Source organism: Microchirus variegatus, assembly GCF_963457635.1.
Source record: "Microchirus variegatus genome assembly, chromosome: 3".
Taxonomy (NCBI): domain Eukaryota; kingdom Metazoa; phylum Chordata; class Actinopteri; order Pleuronectiformes; family Soleidae; genus Microchirus; species Microchirus variegatus.
The window spans coordinates 28,866,337-28,892,818 of NC_139804.1; the positions used below are offsets into that span (position 1 = coordinate 28,866,337).

Here is a 26,482-nt window from a genome sequence, read left to right on the forward strand (position 1 = left end):
GAGTCTTTGTTACGTGGAGCAAAGACATTAAGGAAATATTCACATTTAAGAAGCTGAAACCTTGAAATCTTGTTTTAATAATGAAAAAAGCTTCAAACTGATTAATCGATTATCAAAATAGTTGACGATTCATTAAGTAATAGATTAATATCGATAAAATCGATTCATTGTTTCAGCTCTATAAATATCAGTGTGCCGCTAATGATTGTTAGTCTCAACTTGCAAGATACTAGGCGCAAAAAAATAATCATCTACATACTATTGTGACTTGAACTAGTGCGCGGCCATGTTGTCGTGACATCATCGTGGACAACAGTACCCAGGCGACGCTGATGAATTTATGTGTGTGATGGCGAGAGAAGAGAGAGAACAAGAGAGAGTCATTGCTTGAGTGGGTCAGTGATCTAACCCACAGTGACACTTCCACCCAGTCTGAATAGAGGTCCCACTTTATGAGGACACAGCACGTCTGGGAGCCTCACCAAGGTCAGGCTCTTTGTGTGTGTGTGGGGGGGGGGGGCGGTGTGTGTGTGTGTGTGTGTGGCCCACACGTGTCTTTCTGTAATGCTTGTTATGCACACATAATTAATTTTAAAGAATACCCACCAAAGACATAGGAGGAGGCTGGAAATTAGTTTTGCCATGGCGACATTTGAGGGACAGCATTGCTGTGTTTGATAATCCAGTGCTGAAGGAAAGCAAGGCTTGGAGATGTGTTGTCAAAACATATAGATAGATAGATAGATAGATAGATAGATAGATAGATAGATAGATAGATAGATAGATAGATAGATAGATAGATAGATAGATAGATAGATAGATAGATAGATAGATAGATAGATAGATAGATAGATAGATAGATAGATAGATAGATATTTTACTAGCTAACAAGATAGATAGATAGATAGATAGATAGATAGATAGATAGATAGATAGATAGATAGATAGATAGATAGATAGATAGATAGATAGATAGATAGATAGATAGATATTTTACTAGCTAACAAGATAGATAGATAGATAGATAGATAGATAGATAGATAGATAGATAGATAGATAGATAGATAGATAGATAGATAGATAGATAGATAGATAGATAGATAGATAGATAGATAGATAGATAGATAGATAGATAGGAAGATATTTTACTAGCTAACAAGATAGATAGATAGATAGATAGGAAGATATTTTACTAGCTAACAAGATAGATAGATAGATAGATAGATAGATAGATAGATAGATAGATAGATAGATAGATAGATAGATAGATAGATAGATAGATAGATAGATAGATAGATAGATAGATAGATAGATAGATAGATAGATAGTCAGCTAGGAAGATATTTTACTAGCTAACTAGATAGATAGTCAGCTAGATAGATAGATAGATAGATAGATAGATAGATAGATAGATAGATAGATAGATAGATAGATAGATAGATAGATAGATAGATAGATAGATAGATAGATAGATAGATAGATAGATAGATAGATAGATAGATAGGTAGATAGATAGGTAGTCAGCTAGGAAGATATTTTACTAGCTAACTAGATAGATAGTCAGCTAGATAGATAGCTAGATAGATAGATAGATAGATAGATAGATAGATAGATAGATAGATAGATAGATAGATAGATAGATAGATAGATAGATAGATAGATAGATAGATAGATAGATAGATAGCTAACTAGATAGATAGCTAACTAGATAGATAGCTAACTAGATATTTTGCTAGCTGACTGGATAGATTTAATAACTACAAAGAGTTAATTTGTGTGGTCTCTATACATTACATCAGAATGACTAATAATAATGGCATTAACACTGTAGTGTTGTTTGGCAGTGTGTCAAATGGTGGTATGTGAAGCTGCATTTCCACCAAGCAACACCAGCACGTTTGATTTCAAAGCAGTAATGCTTAGAGCAGTGAATCCTGATCCAGCGTTCATTTCCACCGCAGGGTGTGTGTAGGCCAGATGGTGATGATGCTCGGTGAATAGCGTGACGTCATACTACTACAGTATAGCCCGCCGATACATTCAGTGACGAAGAATGTGGAACAGAACGCACTGTTGTGTGCTGAAATTATACACACACAAAAAAAATACCATGACCTTGAATCCCTCCTTTATAGTAATGCTTGATATATTTAAAACTTCAATCTGTAATTTATAAACACAAACAAATATCTGTGAGTGTTCAGGTTTCACGTCGTCGGACAACATTTCCGCACACACAGGAAGTGATCATTTTCATATCGAGACAGCTGGACAACAACCACAGCAACACTGCACAAATAAAGTGAGCCAAACGTTTCAGAAGTCAAAAGTATTTGACTGTGGCAGTTTAAAGGGATAAATGCTTCTAACCCTCCGCCCGCCCCTGCGCGGCTGCTGTATACACACAAACGCTCCCTCAGTCAGGTTGTGATGATTGTCAGGTTGTGATGAGGATGCAGCATAATTAATGTTATTAGTATAATCTCTCTTCCTGAGCATCAAAAAGAGGCAGAATTATACACAATAGCCTTAAATATTATATATTTTTAGGCCCCCCCCCCCCCCCCCCCATTCCATTCCTGCGGTCGTCCGGAAGTAATGATTCTCTTCCAGCCAGTCACCAGCAGCCTGCAGTGTGTCTCTCTCCACCCCTAAGGTGCCAGACCACTGTGCTAGGTACCCTTCACAACTTGGCAACTGGAAATAGGGCTTAAGTACTGTTTATAAATATTGCCTCTTGTCCTCTGTGTGAGTTCAGTGTTTCCAAGCCTTCTGTACGGCAAAGACGAAAGCAGAGATGGGACATTTTTACACTTTGTGAAACGGGACGTACGCTGTTTTGATTTTCTTAAAAGCTGAAAGTGGTCATGAATGTCATGAAAATTAAAACCAAGTTTTCATATACTGACTGTCCATTTCAGGGCAGATGAGACGGACAGACGGACCACCATATGGACAGGTCTAGACTGTGCGTGTCGATGCTGCCCAGGTTAACCACCCGCCCATCCCCCCACCTCTCACCGAGCATATTTTGGAGCAAAAACACACCATTGAATCAAGTAACAAGGCAATCCTTGTCCAAGGCCACCAAACCTCATGTGGACAGCGAGCAGAGAAGTCTGTGTGTGTGTGTGTGTGTGTGTTTTTGTATTGGTATCTTTGTGAGGACCAAAAAACTAGGCCATTTTGGCTGGTCCCCACTTCCTGTCACCCCTTAAAGAGGCTTTTTGAGGGTTAAGACTTGATTTTTAGCCTAAGGGTTAGGATTAAGTTTAGTCGAGGGTTAGGGTTAGGCATTTAGTTCAGGGTCCTCACTTGGAACGATGCACAAACCTGTGTGTGTATGTGTGTCGTCTAGGGTATTACTTATATTGTAGGGTCTCTTCATAGAGTCACATTATGGCGACCTAACTTCATTAAATGGATAATAACTCATTACCTTTTAAGGTGAAGATGATTACATAGGGTCTCCAGGAAATGAATGTGTGCTCAGTGAATAGCCTCTGAAGTCATGGAGAAGTGTGTGTGTGTGTGTGCACAGTCGTGTCCAGCCCATGTGAAATTATTAGCTGCTGCCTTTTATTTGGAAGCCATGGAGATCACACTCTCGGGCCTCTCTCTCTTCTCTCTCTGTGTGAACACATGGCATAGAGCCATGTTCGCATTATGCGGAGACAAACAAACACACGCTGTCACACAAACCATATGCAATGTACACACACATTTTTGCCGTCAACAGTGCAGAGACTATGTGAGGCCTCTGACTCAGAGCTTTGGTGTGTTTAGATCAGCAGCAGAGAGCCTGAACACAGGGACCAGATAGTTGTCCTTTTACCATCAACACTTCTGCTGTGCTTGGCAGCAAATCTCCTCTCACTCCCCGTCTTATCCTCACCCTCCCCAGCCAATCTTTCAACACTCGCTCCCTCCCCTTCTCTACTCTCCCTCCCTCTATTTCATGCAGTAGCTCCTTCATTAGGTCCCCTCTAGCTAGATTGCCCCTCCGTCTCTTTCGCTCTCACACTCGCTCAGTCAGTCACCCGCGTTTTAGCTGTTTGACTGCTGCTCCGGGCTGGATGCAGCCTCTGCTCATGCAACTGTGGTGCTTTCTTCCCTCAGGCGACACAAACCCGGTTACTAAAACATTCAATAATCAGTAGCATTGGACAAAAAGGGCATTTGGTATTTTTGCAATACATAGTCAGATAAGTAAAGACTGTTTGCTCCTGAGTGAAAGCAGTTAGTTGTGGTTTGTGAACTTCTCTGTGGTCAGAAAAACAACAAACACGTGTCAAACTGAGCAACATTTCACACATTTGAGTAGGGCTGAACAATTTTGAATAAATATGTAATTGCGATTTTTTTTTCAGACAGGAATAGCGATTGTGATATGATTCGTGTTATCAGAGAGAATGGTCATTTTTACATCATTATTCACACTTTCACTTGAAAAACATCATTTAAAATGATTTCTTCAGTCTGTAGAATAAGATGTTGATAGAGTTAAAATGATATTATCACACACATTTTGGCTGTAAAAAATATTGCACCTCCTGTGATTTGAAAATTGCAGTAGGCCATTAAACAATGCAAATAAAAAAGGCAAACACACATACTGACCAGTATGTTATAGTATAGTGGGGACCAAAGTCCATGAGCATCATTTTTCATCAGGGTTTGTACAGTGTCAGATAACAGTAAACACTCTGGTATCAATCGCCAGAGACACCACGATACGATATTATCACAATATTTACTCCACAAAATGTGTAACTTCTGTTAAAAAATTAGACATATTGTTCACTGATGTAGCTGCAGTCCTGCTCTCGCTCTCTCTTTCTGTATCAGTGTTACCTCCAGCAGCAGGAGTCTGTTCTTCTTTCTGTTCTTCTTCTGTACTTCATTTCCTCGTCTTTAGGAATTTGAAATAAAGTTTCAGAGCATTTATGTGAATTTGCATCTGGTCGCAAGTTAACAACAAACTGCTGTTTGGGGAGGAGTTATGTGAACTATGGCTCCAGTGCATCATCGAGCCATATCTTAGACACGCCCCAAAGTCCTCAACAGCAGACTGGAAAGAAACAGTTTTCATTCATTACTCTTATTTGTTATTCTCATACCTCACTGTTCATTGTTTTCACATGTTCTCAGCCAACTGTTTCAACACATACATAATGTGTGAAGAGGAGAAACTGTATCTGCTTTGCAGGGACCTGTCACCATCTCTACTTTTCTTCCCCTGTCTGAAACAACAACATCAAGTAGTGACAAACTCACATAGGGAGCAACCTGAAGATGACTTATGGCGCTTTTCCGTTATACAGTTGTAGCATGACTCGGCTTGGTTCGGCTTGATTTTAGACGGCTTGGTATCAGGCAGGTTGTTTTCCATTACTCCATAGAGCCTCCACAACGGGGGTCATAATAGCAAGGCTGCATGAAACCGTCACTACATTGTTTTATTTGTGACGCACACAAATATAATAATACAGCAGACTCCTCAGTTAAATATTTAAATTTTATCTCCAAATGTTGGAGATAAGCGCATTTTTGGGGGGATTTTGAAGTCTAAGATCCACAGTTCGGCATTGTTCCATTTGATTCTTGAGTCGGACGTCACGGTCATGATGACGGTGATGACGCTCACCGCCAATCAGTGGCCGGCAATCTGTCAACATCACATTTTAGTATCTACTCAGCAGGGGAGTAGAGTTGGGGTGTGCCGGGCCAAGTCGTGCTAGAACTGTATAGGAGAAATGTGCCATTAGTCCAGTATGTTACAATATATACAGTAAAGCAAACTGCATAAATGGCTATACAGAAAAACTTAATGTGCTTTTAATGTGGCAGACTTTGCTGTTGGTGTGGGGCCTTTGACCTAAAACGTGTTTATGGGACACAATAAATCCTTTAAGCTCTGCTCATAATTAGTTTCCTCCTGTCACTCACTGCAGACCACAAAAACAAGGAAGTGGAAGAACTTTGCTTACTAATGACGGATTGTTCTTAGTATCTCGAGCAATCTTGTGTCTGTCTGACGAAATATACATATATATATATATATATGTAACACACTTGGATCCCCTGATATGATTCATGACTAAAACAGTAGGCTGAATAGGCTGCTACCTCCTTGACTTCTATGCTCGCTCCCTCCCTCTCCAACTATTATTTATCTTGCACAATGAGGAAAAAGCATATCTTGTTTCACAAATAATTAAAGACACAATGTAATCCCAGGTTTTATATCGCGTGTCAGCATTTCTTTTTTCCGGTTCCAATCGTTGTTAAAGCCTCATCTGCTGACATATAAAACTGTATTCTCCAAAGGAGGCTATAATAAGCCTGATGCCACACGGAGTCAGATACTGTAACTCCGGCAAAGGGAACAGGTTGTGTGTCTCTCTGGGAATGTATGTGCGTCAATGAAAGAATGTGGGCCTTCCCTCAAATAGATTTCCGAGCACATGTTTCTGCTTTAAAATCTGGCTCCCCTCCCTCCCTCTCTGTCCCCAAACTCCTGCTCGACACTGATACTGTATATGATGATGAGATGGTGAATATGTTATGCAACACAATATTGCTTTATTCAAGCATGACCTCTATTTCCAAATGACCAAAGTGTACTTACATGAAAACTAGGTTACTTCACACGGCCACGGTTTTCTACTTTTGCTTATGTAGACACAGTGAAACAAATAATGTTGCTAATTTCTTCAACACGTTTTATTTATGGCCGTTGTTATCGTAGAGCGAATGAGTTCCTCTTTTTTTCCCCTAAATTTCACACGTGACCCAAAAACCACCAGCAGAGGCTCGTTCCTCCAAAATCTCCATCCCACTGAGACCTTGACTGAAAAACAAACAACCTCCAACCAAGTCAAATTGACGTCAAAATCTCAGGCACTTTTATTACAGAGCATATTTTTAATTCTTGCTGTGTTTCTTTATTTATTTTTTTGTTTTTTTTAAAGTGTGGTAGAGTTTTACATTTCTGTGTTTCAGCCACATTCATGCTTTGTTTTTTAGTACTTGAATTATTCCAGCATCTTCATGGGTTAGGGTTAGCACTTGTTTTAGTAAGGTGTGACATAAATAAACTATATTAAAGGGGAAGTAAGTAGTTTATAGTGCCATCTAGAGGAGAGGCTGAAATTTACAACAAAGACCTGCTGCTCTGCTCACCCCCTCCCTTCCCTGAGCGCTACGGTATCCTCAGCTGGTCAAATGTTGTCCTCGTCGTCTTTCTCCGTGTCAGCAGATGAGGTTCGTGAGGCGAGGGAGAGGGCGAGCTACCGCGGCCGTAGCAGACGAAGCGGAGAGAGTGGAGGCGGGACTTCCGCTACAAGTAAAGAGACGCTTGATTTGTTCTCTCGCGTTTGTCCTTACAGGCTCCGGCAGAAACATGGCGTCTCGCTGCTAACAGTGGCTATGCAACCGCGGCCCACGACCATGTTATTTTAAATGACTTTTTGAAACACTACGAAAATGAAACAAAGAATATTATACAGCGACTAGACAATGCAGCAGCACATAATATGTATACAAAAGTGGATTTTGGGTAATATAAACCCATAAATACTACATATTGTCCCTTTAATCCTGGAGTTGATGGTGAAGAAATGTCTCAGAGTTGCAATATGGGCAAAACAATTACCTTAAAATAATAAAGCAAAAACATATATAGCAAAAATAAAGAATCTTGGCGCCGAGCCAGCGATATTTTCCAGCCTCCAGTTCAGCAGAGTGTCTGTCTTGCCTCTGGCTTGGCAGACTGCACCAGCCTGCTTCATAAATACTGCACAACCGACGCTTGATGAAAAACCCCCACTTCGCTCAGGTACAACTGCACTCCAGAGAGCTTCTTTATCTACAGTCAGGATCATCTCTACATGCAAACCGGGTGTGTTTGTGTCAGGGAAAGACTTTGGAGAAAGGCAATGTCATTAATTAGTTTGACTCATTTAGTAAATCTCTTGAACTGTCTGTTCTGTGATGCCTCATTTTGCAAAAAGGGCAAAAATTCACAAATGTATAGTAAATGTAAGTATTACACGTATCATTTTAAACAAACTGATAGTTAATATGATTGTCGTAGGGGCTGGACTATATATCGCAATATCAACATGCGTGAAATACATATCGCAAATGATGAGTTAAATGCGTGAGTCACATACTAGTGGTGAGCGGATCCATCTTGAAATTTCGATACTTGTATTTATGTTTGAAAATTGCATCTCATATTAAAATATCAATATTATTGTAATAAATATGTAGTAAATGTGGAGTTTATCATTATCAGGAACACATTGGAAAGTTATAGGAGAAGTTACTATCGCAATCTAGTTTAAATTCTCCTCTTACCCATAATCAATTCCTTTCACCATGGCCTTCAAAATAAGAGCCACTGGCTTTGGCTACAGCAACTTCCTGTATATATCTTGCTCATTTAATTCTACTTCATTTGTGTCCGTTTTTGTTATATGTATAATTTATCTTCATGTTGTTGTTTACTGTACGTCACTACACAACAAAACAAACACGTTTACTTGTATCTCTTAATTTATCGCGAGCGATATCGGCATCGCAGTATTCAGCAACGTTATCGCATATTGCGTGAGTTCCTACTATCGTGCAGCCCTAGTTTATATATAGATATGTATTATACTGTGGCCAATCAAAACTTACAGTTTCACTTAGAAACCATGAAAAGTACAATAACGCACGCAAAAAAATAAAACAACGCCATTTCATCTAAAGCTGCAGCAGCTAGCGGTTTCAGCACATCGGGTCTGACAAATAATGGTAAGTTTTTTTTTCGCAAGTGGTAACCAATGTGACCCATAGGTTTCATTTTGAAGCCTCAACTTTATTATTTTGGTAAGTAACAATCATTTGAAAAGAGGGTTGAAGCCTGATTGAGAGCTCACCTACTGTCTGTCCACCTACACCAACAGCCATATGGTGTACATGCCCCAAAAATGCCATTTTATTTGACTATAAATGGGGCCATACTGATGTTATGGACGTATAATGGACCATAACCCTTTGAGGAATATGTTTACTTGTGTAATAAATCGAGTGAGAATTAGGATCATTTACTTATAGACATGCAAACCAACTGACTTCTTTGACGACCATTCACGAGAATACAAGTTTCAGGCCTTGACTTAATTTAATGACCCATATAGTACATCAATTTTTAATATATATATATATATATGTTTTTATATATGGTTATGAGAAACCAATTAGTGAAGAAAGTAAGGAAAAAGATCACAACTATTTTTATTAAAGTATGCTGTATACATTGTTTATGTACTAAATATTAAGTACATGTTAAAAAAGCAGCATAAATCATGATCTTAGAAAACTCCTGAAGTATGTTGTCGGCACCTAAAGTACAATAATGTTCCTCTAATTTCTCTGTTCTACTAACCGGGCCCACAGATTACAACAGCAGTGCCACACGAGGACACACATCATTTCTGAGCCAGACATGACAGGGTAGAAAGGCTAATGGAGCTGTTCTAATGGTTCAGATAGTCCAGTTACTCTGTGTTCCCTAGATACCAGTTAGCATTGGACAACCCAGCACTGAGAGTGTGACAGCTGATGTGAGATCAGATTCACTTTCAAATAATTTGGTGAGATGGAATGAAGTGTGATTCCAGATCAGGGCACTCAAACACCTTGATGTGCTCTGCTCCAATGGGGCCTTGCATTTCTCACTTTGACCCACACAGAATGAACACATAACATGCTTCGAATGGAAACTTATATATAATATATTAATAATAATATCAGGCTTCTAGGTCATTAAAAGCTAAATCAGAGGTTTGCTTTGATTAGAAAAACCACTACACTCTCTTCATGTATTTATTTGACATATTCCATTTTCTTTGTTTACCTTGTTGTTTTCAGTAATTTTTCTATATAAAGTTGTACTACAAATGAATGATACACATGTAGTACAAAATACTAACTGTTATCACAGTTAGTAAGTTAGTTGTTTAATACAAAGGGGTGTACTTTTTACCCCAGCAAAAATGTGATATGTGGATGCACACAAGGTATCAAACTCTTTCACCATTTAACCTTGAACGAAATTTACACCACAAATAAAAGTGATGAATTGGCTGCCTCTTTAATTACTGCTACTACAATTACAATTATGAATCGAGAATCGTATGAATCCCGAATCGATTTTGAATCGAATCGTGAGCCACCCAAAGATTCATATCCCCACTGCTTTACAAGTCACTTGTCACTCGTTTGTGTGTGTGTCGCGTGTTTAAAACAAAGTCGCGGCAGTTTCATGCAGCCGTGCAGTGATGACTCCGCCCACGTTGAGGAGGTACTATATTGTAATGGAAAAACAACCTGTGTCGTGCCAAGGCGAGTCAAGCTGGGACCATAGGTGGAACTTTCAGCAGAGGAGACATTCATTGATAGGATGATCTGTTTCACATACTCCTTATTTCAGTGGTCAGTGTCCTGGATCTACAACTCATCCAAATATGTTAATTCGGGCATTTACTTTAATTGTCCTTAAAAGATTCCTTTAAAACATTTTTTTAAACATAGCTAGTGTCCAGACTTTTGACTTTGCAACAGTCTCCACTTTCGCAGAATTTAATGTGGATTTGTTTCACTTCAGTGAAAACATGGTGGAGAGCAGTGACGGTGCTTTGGAGGGTTTTCAGCCTGAGGTTTGTCAGGACTAAGTCTGCAGTGTGGTTGGAGTTTTTACTAAGAGCGACGAGGGGCCTCTAGATCGAAGATGGTCACCTTGTCTGTAGAACACGCAGACAGAAAGTCTCTGTGAATGTGGGCAACATCACAAATGCAAGACAGGCGAACTGTTAACTCAGTGTTTGATGTAGTGAGGACTTCAGGATGATGGAAAATATCATCTACTGCACGTCTGTCCATCCAGGATGTGGATCCCTCACCTGTGGTTCTCCCTAAGGTTTCTATCTCTTTCTTTTCCCCTGCTATAAGGGTTTTTTTCTCTGGTAGTTTTTCCTTACCCTGGCCGAGGGTCCAAGGACAGAGGATGTTGCCAACCCTGTGAAACCCCGTGAGACAAACTGTCATTGTGGGCTATATAAATCAAATTTGATTGATTGATTGATCAGGGGTTGTCAGTTTAACTTACCGATAACTTTAGCAACACAGGGTGAAAGCTTGATGCGAGGTGAATCATTACACCTGCTCATTCTTCCACACATGGATAAGATGATGACATGTGGGTTCCAGAATAATCCAGAACATTGTCAGGCTTATCACACTTAGAGAAAGTGTGTTCGGAAGCTGAAATCAATACTATTCTATAACGCCTGACTGATATACAATAGGTCTTTATAAGCCAATATTGACCCATTACAGATACATTGATATTGTGTATGCTATTGAATATGCTCCAATATGAACATTTTGGATCTTAGGGTAATTTAGGAACTGTAAAATCACATGAATATAGTCACCTCAAGCTAAAACAAAAAATAATAATAACGTTTGTGCCAATAATCATTTGTTGCCCTAAGCCCAGCTTTATGAACTAATAGAACATGGGACCAACCATATTATAAAGAATATGATGACAATACTATAGATATCAGTATTCTTAGACAGGTATCAACATTGCCCTTAAAAAAAACAGTAGCTATCGACTGGGCTCTACTATTTTTGGATGTGTGTGAGTAATAACAAACAAACGAAACAAATAAAACATGTGCTCCAAATGAGCTCATTGAGCCAGTTTCCAGGCCAGAGCACATCCACTCCATTCATGGATTTATGGCCACATCCATCTAATTATCGCAAGTCAAATTAAACGCCTCCCAACACCCAATCAGAGCCAACGGTGTCCACGAGGATGGAGCTCACGGGGTTTCATTACTGCAACATAGGTTTCCTTTTAATCGCCACATCAGAGGAAGGACAGAGATGCATACACTCACTAGCCACTTTATTAGGTACACCGGACCCAGACACCCTGGATTCCTTGATTGTAACTAGGAGTTAAACTATTCTGGCCCTTGTCCCCTGACCTCTGGCATTAACAAGGCATGTTCACAAAGGGAAATGCTCGCTTGATATTTATTATTTAGTTCCTTGGACTATTTTCCTGTAAACCCTAGAGATGGTTGTGCATGAAAATCCCAGTAGATCAGCAGTTTTCTGAAATACTCGGACCAGCCCATCTGGCACCAACAACCATGTCACTAGAGCTGCAACTAACGATTATTTTCGTAATCGATTAATCTGTCGATTATTTTCTCGATTATTTTCTCGATTAATCGGTTGGTCCATAAAATGTCATAAAATGTTAAAAAACATTGATCAGTGTTCGTCAAACCTGGAAATGACGATGTTCTTGAATGTCTTGTTTTGTCCACAAACCAAAATGATTCAGTTTTAATGATTTCTTTGTTATGTGGAGCAAAGAAACTGAGAAAATATTCACACTTAAGAAGCTAAAACAGTCAGAAATCTTGTTTTAATCATGAAAAAAGCTTCAAACCGATTATCGATTATCAAAATAGTTGCCGATTAATAATCGATTAATCGTTTCAGCTCTACATGACACATTCAGTGTCTTAAATCCACCTTTCTTTACTACTCTGACGTTCAGTTATCATTGCAAGTCATCTGGACCATGTCTGCATGTTGTCTTGCTGTCACGTGAATGGCTGATGAGATTATTTGCCTTCACAAACAGTTGGAAGACTATACCTATAATAAAGTGGCCAATGGGTGTTCATACAATTCACTTTCCGTCGACTTTGCTGCAAAAAATGTTTAACACACACACAACACAAGTTGAGGTTATTACAGGACACGGTTGTATCAAAGTTGCAGAGCACGTGCTCCACGCCACTGGCCAGCAGCACCCTGATAAACAGGCTTTCAAAATATTTAGACGCGACATCACACCCCCTGCACACTCCAACACACACAAATGCAAGCGCACAACAACTTGGCATGCTGAGTGCACCTTCCATTTGCTTATCAGCAGCACAAACATAGCGGACGGTACACAGCGACGGATGGCCAAATTAACAGCAGTGCAGAGTGATGGTAAACATCAGCATTAGTGACCATTTTTGGCTCTCATAAGCTATATATACGGGCCTATAACGTATACAACCCAAACAGTGTAATTCTATAAAAAAAAAAATAGAACAGTCACAGTCCTTATTACACCGACCGGCCCGTGCGTAAAGCTGTCGCACATGCCATTAGAGAAAAGGAGAGAAAACCAAACGTGGTGCGGGCCTACAGTAGATGAAAGGTCAAAAAACAAAACAGCCACTGTGCTCCACAGACGTCTGAAGTTAGAAATATCTTACCTGGTCCCGTGGAATGCACGGCAGCGAAGTCCTGCGGTGGGACTTGCTGTTGTTGTGACCAAGAGCCATCATTTCCGAGGCCGCTATGGAGCTGGACCTCCGTCTCCTTTTGAAGACAGGGATGTCCTCCTCCTTCGCCCCGGTCACAGAGCCACAGCACCCCGTCCCGCTGATCCCTGAGGCCGGCAGGAGCCGGTCAGCATACCGCGCAAGTAAAACCCCCAGCAGCCCCAGCAGGTAGGCCAGGTAGGGTCTCCAGCTGGCCCGGACTCTGCTCAGAGAGACGAGGGACACGGACCTGATGACACTAATGACGACCAGGATCGACACTCCCTGGCTCGGCCGGACGACCAGCAGAGCCCCGCTGCCCAGGCAGCCGAGGACTACCAGGGTTGCGGGGAGGGAGAGCAGCTGCTGCTCCTCGGCGCCGCACAGGAGCGACTGCGCTGCGGTTTCGCCCAAGTTGCACACCGCCAAGAGGAAAAACGCGGTGCGGACGAGGACCCCGCAGCGAAGCAGATACAGTCCGACCCAGAAGAAGGCACACACGAGAGTAAAAACTGGCGGGACGCAGTGACACGCAGTCAACAGCAGCTCCACAGCGCAGCCCGCTGCGAAATGAAGACGAGAGCCGGAGCCGCTGCTATTTCCGCTGCTGCTGCTGCTGCTGCTGTCTGCATCCCAGTCGACCAATCTGAGCAGCAGAGCGAGAATAACGGGGACGGAGGCAACGCAGAGCGCAGACGACACTCTTCGGCAAGTCCATGTCACGGCGACTCTGTGCCACGAGTGGCTGCTCCCTGCGTCCTGGTGCAGCGGGCTGACACACGTCCTCACGTAGCCGTTGCGCTCCAACGCTGCCCGCGGGTATTTCTCGTGAGCGCTTCTTGATGATCCCCTGTTGCTCACTGGCTCCAAGGCCATCGCTGTGTCAGTCAGGCGGAAAAAAAAACAAAACAATAAAAAAATAATAAGGTGTAAACTCCTGTGCGAGAGTCTATACCTGTTCACCTGTGGCGATAATTCATGGTGTCATGTGCGCAGCTGACATATGATGCGTGTGTCTTTTCTACCAATCAAAACAACCAGAAGGCATAAAAAGTGGCTGAGTTGTGGGCGCTCGCAACTTTTCTTCTTTGTTTTTGCTCTTTCAAAAACTTCCCCCGTCACATTTGGTCCACTATCGATTGACACTGACAGTAAACAAAATAAGACAAAAACACATCTAGGTCACTACCTCGACTTGTCCACAAAGTCTCTCCGTCACCCTCACTCACGATCTCCCCTCCCGCCAGACACTACCTCCCCCCCCCTTTTCTGTGTGTGTGTGTGCCGCTCCGGTGATTAAACTCCGTCACGTTTTCGCTCTGCCCGGTGCTTCAGTTCACTCTGCCCCTGGATGTGGATGGATGCCATGTTTATACGAAGATTTCCTGCCTTGCGCTGGAAGATGGAGCAGCCGTGTTCACTGCGGTGCAGTACATTTCACAGACGCACGCAGCTCAGTGTAAATATGACACGAAATGTGATATGATCCTTGTATCACACACGTTTAAACACCATCATTCATCAGCCTGTAAGGTCACACAAAGGGGATCTGAATGGATTTAAGGTTTTTAAAGTTACTTTCCTTTATCCGGGTGATGTGCAACCATATTTTCATGGATGTACTGAAAATCATCCCAAAAGAAATAATTGCATAAGGAAAAGTGCAAAGAGAATTAAGCTCGTGGATTTAAAATCTCAAAAATCAGGCAGATTACACATGGCTACCTCTTTGTCCTTTATTTCACAAGAGGATTTAAAAGTTTCAACTCTTTCTTTCGGGCCACGTTCAGTCATTCAAATAGATCATAGATCAATTGGTTGTTTTGAAAATAAGAATCTAAAAATTTCTGGGGGGAAAAAGGCCAACATCTGCCAAAACATCTGCCTAATAGATCGGGTCCCATTCTTTATGGCGTGTCATCGTTTGAGTTATGATGTAACGTGACAACAGTGCTTTATTACAGCTGGTGTTATACAACATGGCTCAGTGCAATCAGGACATAACTCTCATGTTTCAGTCAATGCATCATAATAGATGCATTGACTGTGCCCAGTGCCCACCCAAGCCTTTATGAACACACTATGAATTACTGTTACAGTTTTAACAGCAAACCAGTGTCACTCTTGCTGTGTTTTAATCTGGGAGGGTATTAAATTACCAAAAGTGGCCTTGTATTAATTTGCAAGTAAAACCAGTTTAATGACTTTGTTTTTTAAGACTTAGAACAAATGTGCGAACAAAAGCATCTGCATGTGCCAGTATCCATCCATCTTCTAGAGTGTCCAATTTACCTAATCCCCATATTGCATGTCTTTGGGCTGTGGGAGGATGCCAGGGTGAGGGTTAGAACCATTGTTTCTGACCGGATCTCAAACCCGGGTCTTCTTCCTACAAAGGCAAGAGCACTATCCGCTACGCCAACCGCGTGGCCCCTCTGCTGACACGTACCAATGTCAATTACTTCTTGAATGTTTAAGTGTCAGTCGGGCAACAACATCTGTGATGTGGTTCAATATAGTGCACGTCAAACCCACAGGTGCACTCGAGGAACAGATTTCCTGTTTCCACCTTAGCGTGGAGTCCCCATCATTTGCTGTACATCTCACTATAAAACACGATACAAATCATATTGTGGCAAAAAGGTGGCCGCGATAACGGCGTTCTTTGCCCTTTGCCCTCAGAGACGTTGTCCAGACACACTCCTCCAGTTGTAATGAGGAGTGTGTGTGTGTGTGTGTGTGTGTGTGTGTGAGTGAGTGTGTGTGAGAGACTCTTATGGTCGTCCCTCATCAGGTTATCTATGGCTGCTTACACAAGCACACTTGTACATCCTGACAGTGTACACTTGCTGTCATTCTGTTTTATGTTCGTGACGACTTCACCATAATGTTCCCACAGGTATGAGGTGCCGTTTGTAAAGCATCACATGCCGAAAATAAGGGCAACATTCTGTGACATTTAGCTTCAAACAATGTTTGAACAAGTGGTGTGAATTCTTGAAAGTCACTTTTTTTTAGCACATTTACAACAATATTTGTTAACTTAGAAATGTATTGTATAGTTAAATCTGAATATTAAATGTTACACCTAAATGTTGAATATAAATGTTACATCTAAATGCTAAATATAAATATAAATGTTGAATCTAAATGCCAAATATAATTGGTAAATCTAAATCTTTCAGGTGAAACAAAATATTTAGCTAATATGTAAATTCAAACAGCCAGTAACCGGAAGTACCAAAATAAAAGCTTGAGGAGGTCGGGTTGTGTTCAAATAACAAATTAAAACTACCTAAATTTGAACATTGACATTATTGTGATAATAACTATCACTATAAGTTTTGAACTGTAGAGGCTAAAGAAGTGTTGCTCCTTGGCCCCGTATAAAAGCTGCAGTACGTGACTTTTGGGTGATTGTTTTGTTGTTGCCGTTATTGTTCTGCCCGTTCTTCTGTTTGGTCTGAAAAGTTCATAGGCTGACCATGATGGTGGATTGTGAACAAACTTTGGTGTATTTTTCATAGTGCTGGGCACTAGGTTAACGCACCACGCGTTTCTATGACGACTGATCGGGAAAAATACGCGTGTGACGTCATGTTTACGTGCCGCGACACCGGAGTCCAGGCGCCATTTACCAGTTAGCTCCGTTAGCTGCGTTAGCTCCTTTAGCGCCGTTAGCGCGCCTACAGCCGAACTGGAGCGATCTGTTTATTAAACGAAAAGAGCAGCCCTACAAATAACCAGCGTACCTGTGTACTGCGTATGTGTGCCTCTGTTTTTAAAGTTTAGCGTTACTTTACAGACTCATTTTTACAATCCGGGTCACGTAAACATGACATCACGCGCATCTTTTTCCGGTCAGTCATCCTGGAAACGCGTCATGCGCTAACGCAATTTTTTCAACATAGTCCACATCCTTCTTCCATCATGTTGTAGCAGTTGGATGACCTCGGTATAGAAACTCACATCAGCAAATATTAGGTTGGAGCTAAGACTCATTTTGGATTAGGAAACGTTCAAGAAAAAAAAACCTAACCCAGCTGCATATTATAGTCAATGTATTTTTTATAAAGTAGATGTATTTAAGCTGATTGGCATGATCATATAGATGCACACAGACATGGGTTTAAATTGTATATCCATACACAATATATATATACACAATAGTAATATGTTATACATTACATTTGTACTTACCCTAGTACTAATATCCAAAGTCCTCAATTAGCTATCAAATGTGGGTTTATCTGTAAGGAAACGAAAGGTTGACATGAATTTGAGTTTCATTTCTCTGGCATTACTCCTTCTAAGTCGGCATATGAACGTCTCGGCCCACCCTCATAACTATCATGCCGTGACTCTAATCTGAATACCGGCTCAGTCAAGCATAACTATCAGACTTGAGCGAGGGAACGTTTGTGTTCTCTTCTGTTTGGTATCCTGCCAAGCAGAGGGAGTAATGTTGAGCTGACAGGCTCACTCGGCATCGTGGGAACTCATTTGTTTGCGGTTTTGAACTGACATGTTAATATTTAAAAGCTTGTCTGTAGATTTTCCTAAAACATTCTCCATTAGGTTTTGCAGATACAGCACGGCAAGGGAAAACCATACGTATGCGCTGCAGGTGGAACCAAAATCAATTCAGTTTTGGTCCAAAACATCCATTGTTTTGGACCATTGTTAACAATAACTATCACAGACCAAAGTACACCCTAAATTACAACTGTTTTTTTGAACGGATTTGGCTTGTCTTCTCTTCAGCTGTAATCATCAGACTCATTAACAGCAACCAGATGATTGCTGTTAATGAGTCAACAAACACACACACACGCTCAAACATATGCACATCACTGAGTTGCAGCGTTACACTGACACATCGGCTGTGTTTTATTTTGTGGCTGTAAAACTGTAAACCAACCCTCCCGAGCATGTCGCTGCCGCTGGTTTTCCTCGCCAACTTATACACATAACACATGTGTGCGTGAGTTTACGGCCCTGTGCTGCGGTATTTGTTCTCCAACGCACTTCTGCTTTTTTAGACACCGTTGGATATATTTCTGTTGTCATAAACCTTTTTGGATAATGGCACATAAAGCTATCCGTCATGTTCACATGACACGCAGAGAGACGTCACTGGCTGTTTGTTTGGCTGCCAGAGACAACAGACTGACTGTACTTGTGCCTGTTAAAGGAGAACACGGGCTCTGCTGCCCATGTGCATCTGTGAATATGAGGTGCAAGAGTAGGGACTGTGTCTGTGCAGCAGTGACACGACCGCTCTTCCCTCTGCTTCTTCGCGTTTCGCTAACCACCAGAAATGTAATTCGTAGGAGCTGCCTCGACCCTTTCCCATCTCAGAGGAGGAAACTCTCTTTTGTGCGCCTGTGGCACTTTGCTCTTCTGGGTGCAGCGGCACATGCCAACGTTTGAGCGACGGGAGCCTGTATTCCAAGGACAAATGACTCACTGCTTGTAAACAATGCACACCGAATTGGTGATTCCCCACAGATGTCACTGACAGAAAATGTGGACATAATATGAGAGCAGACTTGTGGCACCTCGAGCAAGGAGTTTGTTTTTGCATGTGGGGGTAGGAAAATGGGAGAAAGAATACACTGATCCTTAAGTGTATCCTCTGGTGCAAAATCCTCAGCTTTGGCAAAACAATTTAGAGGCTTTCATTAAATGCAAAGGGCATTTTTTAAAGACCTACAAAAGCTTATTAAGCATGTGAACGTCTGACAATAAGCAGTAACAGGACGAACTCTACAAAAACCAAAATGGGAGAAACAGTCAAAAGTGTCACGTGCACACAAAACACTGCGGGAATTGTAACAGAAGCTAATCGAAGCAGGCTCGATGGTCACAGTAACAGTAAAATGGGCTCGTATTAATATTAATTTCCATGTTAATATTAATAAAGATGGCAAGAGCACAAGGCTGTGGGTGGGCCACAGTCCCAGGTCCGTCCTAGGGAAATGGAAAACAATGGTGCAGGTTTTGCCAGATTGTGGTGGTCTCATCGGAAGAATTTGGCACAACACGAGCAGAACGAAACCACCGGCTCTACTGTGCAGCACTGGAGGAGGACAGACCACAAAGACAAAGAATCAAGTAGAATTTCGAAATTGTGATCACAATAGTGGGAGGAGTCTGAAAATGCATGGAGAGAGAGAGACCTAATTATGTGTGTGAGTGTGTGTGTGTGCAGCAGTGTCTTTATCTTTCCTTTACACCAGTCAGTCCCTGCTGGTCGAACTAGAAAGAGTCTCTTTACTGGGCACTGTGATGCATTTGCGTCAGCAGAGTGATAAGCTGTCTGCTAACCCTTCAGGAATCCAGGGATTTAAAAAAGAAAAAAAAGAAAAACCTGCTTATCAAGACTGCGATAGTGGCCTGTGTGTGAGAGTGTGACGTGTGTGTTTACGTCACTTTTGATCAGGTATAAAGGCCTGGGAAAGGGAAAAGAAAGGGACTTCTATGTTTGCCATTGTAAATATGCTAGGGTATATTTTGCACATGTATTTTCCTGTATGTGTGCAGTGTGTATTTTTTAGGATCACTGGGAAAAAGTGAAGCGCTATACGAGGCTTAACTCTCCCTTATCTGTATGTGTCGTACAGTGAGGAAAAAGAAAGGAGGCACTTTATTTGCAGATGTTTTCTTGTTCCTTTCACATCTGCCACCTCTGACTGACCCCAACCCCCCCCCCCCCCCCCCCCCCGCTCACTGTTTGTTTGTCTGGCGATCTACAAACCTCACACGTACACAAAGAGTGACTGTTCGTCCCACTGGCGTTACTGCATCAGTGCTTTGAGATGAAGACATTCAAGGTGTGACTGCCTGTGGAAAAATATCAATGCATTAAATAGAAATTCCTGAATATTATTATATATTTAAATCTTGATTTTCTCTTCTACCTTACTAGTGCAGTGTCTGTTTTTGTGTGTGTTTTTAGTAATTGTTGGTTTGGTGTGTTTGAGTGCTCATACACTCATGCAAAAGTTCAGTGACATTTTTATTTGTGGATGGTAGAAAGCAAACTCTGATACTGAAATAATGGCATCGGGATGCAGAGCTCAGAGTTCAGTAGGGTCGGCTTGACGGCGCCGTGTCTCACTCACAGTGCTGCGCGAGTTGGAGGGGGAGTGGCTACAGTAGAGCAGCGAAATGTGTGCTTCTTTTAGCGATATATTGAAGGATATCTTTTCGCATTACTCGTCCCAAGCAACGTCAAACTTGGCACGGCACTTACTCGTGCCCGTAGCAAGACACCTGTCGGGTTTGAAATCAATCGGACCATCGGTTTGAGAGATATGCGAATAAAACACAGGCACACACACAGAAGTTCCTGGAACGTATAGATAGATGTTTTATCCACAAGACCAGAAACACAATGATGTTGCTGTACATGGTTTTGATTAGTGTGCTTGCTGAAAGGCAGCACACTATTGTCCCTTTGTGATTCCTTTCAACCAGATGTTTGGTCAGCTCCTGCTCCGAGACCTTTTGAGATATCTCCACCGGTCCAACTCTGGAACGTCCGGCCGGAACCGGTGTTGTTGTGGAAATTGAAGGTAGTGTTACTGACCCTTGTCGTTCTTCTGCCATATTGGATTGAATAGAAAGCGAAACTAAACACTTTCACAGGTCACAAATTTTGGCCGATCTTCACGAAACTTGACGTACATGATCCTTGGACCAAGCCTCACAAAAGTTACCAGAAGGATTTTTTAATTTCCGTCACAGCCAGACAAAACAGGAAGTTAGGTCATATTTATCTGGAAAGCTTTCACGTATCGAAACCAAACTTTGTACATGAACTCGGGACTCCAATATGAGGAAGCACAAGATCTGAAAAATGAAGTATTGATGAAATTCTCAGCTGCTCGCATTAGTGAAAAGCACCCGAGCAAGCACGCTCTGCAGTTCCCCCGGAAATGCATTCTAGTTCACAATTGAGTATTTGCAAGAACAGCTGCTACAGGTGTCTTTAAATGTTCAGTGCATGCGTTTGTAGTGTGTGTTCATGTGTACAAACGTATGCAGGCAGCCATTTGAATTCTGCGCACAGCGAACAGAACGATTTCAGAGAAATTACTTCCTTTTCTTCATTGTTATTGAACGGACCAGGACGACGTCTGTGCTGAGATCTTATAAGGCGATGAAACGCACATTACATTAACATAACAGCTAAAGTGGCATGTATACGAATACTTTTTTGCTTTTCCTACACAACAGTGACAACGGGCTCACTGACAAACACGTGGCTCATAGGGTCACTCAGCGACGGAAAATTGGCATCACAATAAAGAGCAATAAGCAAGCGACCGCTCATCGAGTACCATCCATAAATTAATTAATAACGCATATTCACACAAGAGCAATACGCTGCACCGAGTCTCCCATTAATATGTAAATGAAAGTTTTGCATTTGTGTGTGGTACGTGTCCCTGAGTGGCCTAACAATCAAACAAACACACAAACAAAATCTCAAATTTAGATAATGTGAGCACAAACCAGGCAAGAGAGGAGGGACTTGGAAGTAGAACAGAACAGTGTAATTCACGGAGGTTAATTTATGTTTGTATGTCCTCCAGACAACAAGAGGCCCATGCAGTTTGTTTGCTGTTGAACCCTATGCTAATGCACTATTTAGAATAATAATGCTTTGTTTGTTGTTTGTCCTATTGTATAATATGTCACCGTCCGTCAGAAGCAGATCGAATAGTTGTCGTTATTCACCTTATTGTGAGTGTTTTTTGTTTCACAATAATGTCACGTGTCAGGTTGTGAATGACTGCAAAGTGTGTGTTTTCCTTTATCGCTAACGTGTCTTGGAAAGACAAAACAAAACACCAAGAATACTTCATTGATGAAATGATTGAGCCTGGGCTAAAGGTTTGGAGATAGCGGACGTGGTATTTACATGCCTCATCTCCACAGTCGAGACATATGCGAGTCGGACAACGGTGTGTTCATTCCGAAGGCATCTTCTGTGACTTTCTACGGTGGCCCTGAACTTCTAATGCATTTTGATGCAGGATTTGCCTCCATGGATGGTTTTGGTGGATAAAAACTAAAGAATCAGCCTAAAATTAAAAAATTACGAAACATGAAGAACAACATTACGGCATCAGTAGTCAAATAAAATGCTTAAAAAAGGTCAGTGATTTTGAATCAAGTAGAAACAAGATGATTCTGTACAGTATATTTGACAGATGACTGGCTCCTGTGGACGTGTGATACTCTGCCGTCATTGACATTATGGATCTTTCTATTTATAGAGATCTGTCGTCTCTTCTCCAGAATGACGGCGACTCAGTTTAAGACTTGATAGGAGCTCATTTTGTTTCATAAAAGCCAAAAGAGCCATGCAAACCTTTGACCTATTAGTATAAAGCTTTCAGTATAGACTATGGGGTTGTCAGTATTTTGACGTAAATGATGAAGGTAACGGAGAAAGAGCCTGTGCATGGATCCAGGGAAGTTGATGTAATTGTGCCAGGCTTGATTTACATCAAACCAGCTTCATCTTCTTGCCCACCTTCTTTACACTAGGATCATTTGTGCCATTGTTCAACTTATCTTAAATCCAATACGCATTCCCTTCTGCACCGCTGTCATTTTGACCTAGTAAGTGAAACACGATGATGGTGGAGAGAAATACATTTTAATAAACATCATAAATATGTCTTCTAAGGACAATAAATCACATCTCTGAAGCAACCCCTGTCAGAGACCTTCAATGAAGATGTGCTTCCACAGACATGGCAAGACACTTGTACATGACACATACTCTGCAGGCTTGCATCTGCTTGAGCAACACCAGCACAATAAAGACGCAAACCAATAACACACGTTCATGTGGACATGGAAGCAAATGCATAAGCAGTGAGGCAGAGAAATGAAGATGCAGCGTCGTTACAAACGGCTCCTGCTCTGAGATCAGAAACAGCCGAGGGCATTGATGCTAAACGTCTGGCTTTCCATAATAATTATCCTTCCAGAGAGCGACAGCATGCCTCTGTCATTGTGAATGCATATGGTGTGAAGGAGGAGGTGTATATTTTTTTATGCAACATTCATTGTCTCTGAGAGGGCCCAGACCTCACATCCACACAGAACCACTGCATTTCACACAGCCCTGCCATATTGTGTCCTGCCCCTGGTTGAACTGGGGTCAGTGCTGATCAGTGGTCCGAGCCGCTATCCATCTTTGTTCTTTATGACGCCGAATCGTCCCTGAAGTCACCTTATGGCTGCACACAATGCTGCCTCAAAGTATTTTTGCAGGGACTGCCTTTTTTTTAATTACTTTGACCAGGTTTGTTGTGAAATCTTGTTGTTAGCACTTATGGGGAAATAAGTAGTTTATAGTGCCATCTAGAGGAGAGGCTGAAATTTACAACAAAGAACTACTCCTCTGCTCACCCCCTCCCTTCCCTGAGCGCTACGGTATCCGCAGCTGGTCAAATGTCGTCCTCGTCGTCTTTCTCCGTGTCAGTAGATGAGGTTCGTGAGGCGAGGGAGAGGGCGAGCTACCGCGGCCGTAGCAGACGAAGCGGAGCGAGTGGAGGCGGGACTTCCGTTACAAGTAAAGAGACGCTTGTTTTGTTCTCTCGCGTTTGTCCTTACAGGCTCCGGTAGAAACATGGCGTCTCGCTGCTAACAGTGGCTATGCAACCACGGTCCGCGGTCATGTTATTTTACATGACTTTTTGAAACACTACGAAAATGAAACAAAAACTATTATACAGCGACTAGACAATGCAGGAGCACATAATATGTATAAAAAAGTGGATTTTGGGTTATATAAACCCATAAATACTACACATTGTACCTTTAAATAAGCGTACTTCTCTTATGACCTCCTGTATCGACAAGGCTTTTTTTTCTCTGTTCTATGTAAACTCTAGAGATTATTGTGTAGAGGTTGATCCAATAAATCAGTAGTTTTTTTTTGAAATATTGATACCACAGCATGTTCAGCACCAACCAGGCCACATTGCTTCCCGATTCTGATGCTCAATTTGAACTTGAAGCAGGTTGCCCCGACCATGACTACGCGTCTAATGAGTTACTGGTATGTGACTGGCTAATTAGATATGTGTTTAACAAGCAGGCGTCCTAGAGTGTCTTGAAAGGCGCCTTCAAATATAATGCATTATTATTATTATTACTGTTACCTTATAAAGTGGCTGGTAAGTTTAGACTTAGTTTGAGGGAGTGAAATGAAGGGGATTCCAATCTGGAAACGTAGAGATAACATAATGGGGAGCCAGTGTTTCATCGCCCCAGTGTTCTGTATGTAATAGTGCATTAAAAACTAAAACTTTAACTATTATAATTGAGAAAACATACATTAAGACAATTGAAGCTCAACGGCCAGAAGGTCTGACCAAATAGTCCCTCTGGTTTGGAATATTCTGGTCTGTTACTGCAGCATCAACACCACCAATGGTCCACCACCATCCACTGATGGACAGTAGACTGACAATAACACTGCTGTCTGAATGCTGGATGTTTTTGTTCATTTAGTTTCCAGATATCACAGTAAAGCTTAAAAAACAGACTTTTACAATAGCATGTCATTGTCCATGTTTGATGAGGTCATTGGCCTTTTCTGGAAACAAGCACTTATGACCTCCTAGTAGCACAGGGAAGCCATCACATTGATGAAAAGGGGAAACATGCAACTAAACTGCATGAGTTGCAGGGACAGTAACACTTCAAACCTCCCACAGTTGGAGAATGTTTCAAAAGTAGTACGTTACCGCTGCAAAGTAAAAGCAAACGTCGAATATGCCTACGGGTTTCTTCGGGACTGTTTTTCTCCGTTCTGTGAAGGTTTGTGGACATGAGAAGTAAACAAAAGGAGTTGTTTAGCCACTTGACGTGAAACAAGCTGCCTGACAACCTAAGACACAAAACAACCAAGCTGTAAAGCAACAACAAGCTCAAAACTATTCATGACGACCCCGCTTGGCTCTTAGTTCCACATCCTTTTTCTGAACCATGAAAAAATGGCAGATAATACATAGGATGAATAAAAGGAAAGGAAAGCAGTTTAAGTCTTTGCATTAGTGAGGTCAATGTAGTATAAGTGTTCAATCATTTACTATGGCCCTAAAAGGATGGAGTGACCCCTTGATACGAAACAAGTCTGAGACGAATAGATTCACTAAATGAAGACAGGAAAAAGCAAGAAAGTGGAGGAGGGTCATTAGGGAAATGCTGGGTCCATTTAGTCATCATGCTTATGGGCTTATAGCCCAGCAAGAGAGCCCATTAATGGCCCATTGTACCAGTGTCACACTGGCTCACAGTGTGCACATGCACCCAGAAACACATGTAATTGGCCTTATTTATAAAGCCATAAACCCAGCAGTGGTCACCCAGAGAGGTGAGGAGAGCGATGTAATGGAAGGGAAGTATATCTATATCTATATATATCTATATATAGATCTCTATATATAGATATATATACTGTAGATTTATATATATATATATATACACAAATCAACAATAAACCAATGTGCATTATATTGAGTTTCCTTTGCTGTGGATGTGAACTGTAAGGAAGCAGTGTCCATATATATATGTATATATATTGATATGTATATATATATATATATATGGATGTGTATATATATATATGTATGTATGGATTTATATATATATATGTATGTATATATGTATGTATGTATACATATGTATGTATGTATGTATATATGTATATATATATATGTATGTATGTATATATGTATGTATGTATGTATGTATATATATGTATATATGTATGTATGTTTGTATATATATATTTTTATATGTATGTATGTGTATATATGTATGTATATATATATGTTTGTATATATATGTATTTGTATATGTGTATATATATATGTATATATGTATGTATGTGCATATATATATGTGTATATATATATATATGCGTGTGTATATATGTGTGTATATATATATATATATATATATATATATATATATATATATATATATATACATATGTGTGTGTATATATGTATGTATATATATGTATTTACATGTATATA

At 41.1% G+C, this 26,482-nt stretch overlaps 1 protein-coding gene across 1 annotated transcript in view; it reads right to left on the minus strand.

Annotated features, from left to right (window-relative positions):
* LOC310925390 (cGMP-inhibited 3',5'-cyclic phosphodiesterase 3A-like) overlaps positions 1 to 14,282 on the minus strand; it is a gene marked incomplete at both ends in the record, with an annotated part of 50,016 nt that extends 35,734 nt beyond the window's left edge. The window contains one exon of the mRNA XM_083887338.1: positions 13,359 to 14,282. Within this exon, the coding sequence (XP_083743464.1) occupies positions 13,359 to 14,282 (924 nt within the window). The remainder of the gene's footprint in view (positions 1 to 13,358) is intronic.
* Between the last annotated feature and the right edge of the window lie 12,200 nt (positions 14,283 to 26,482).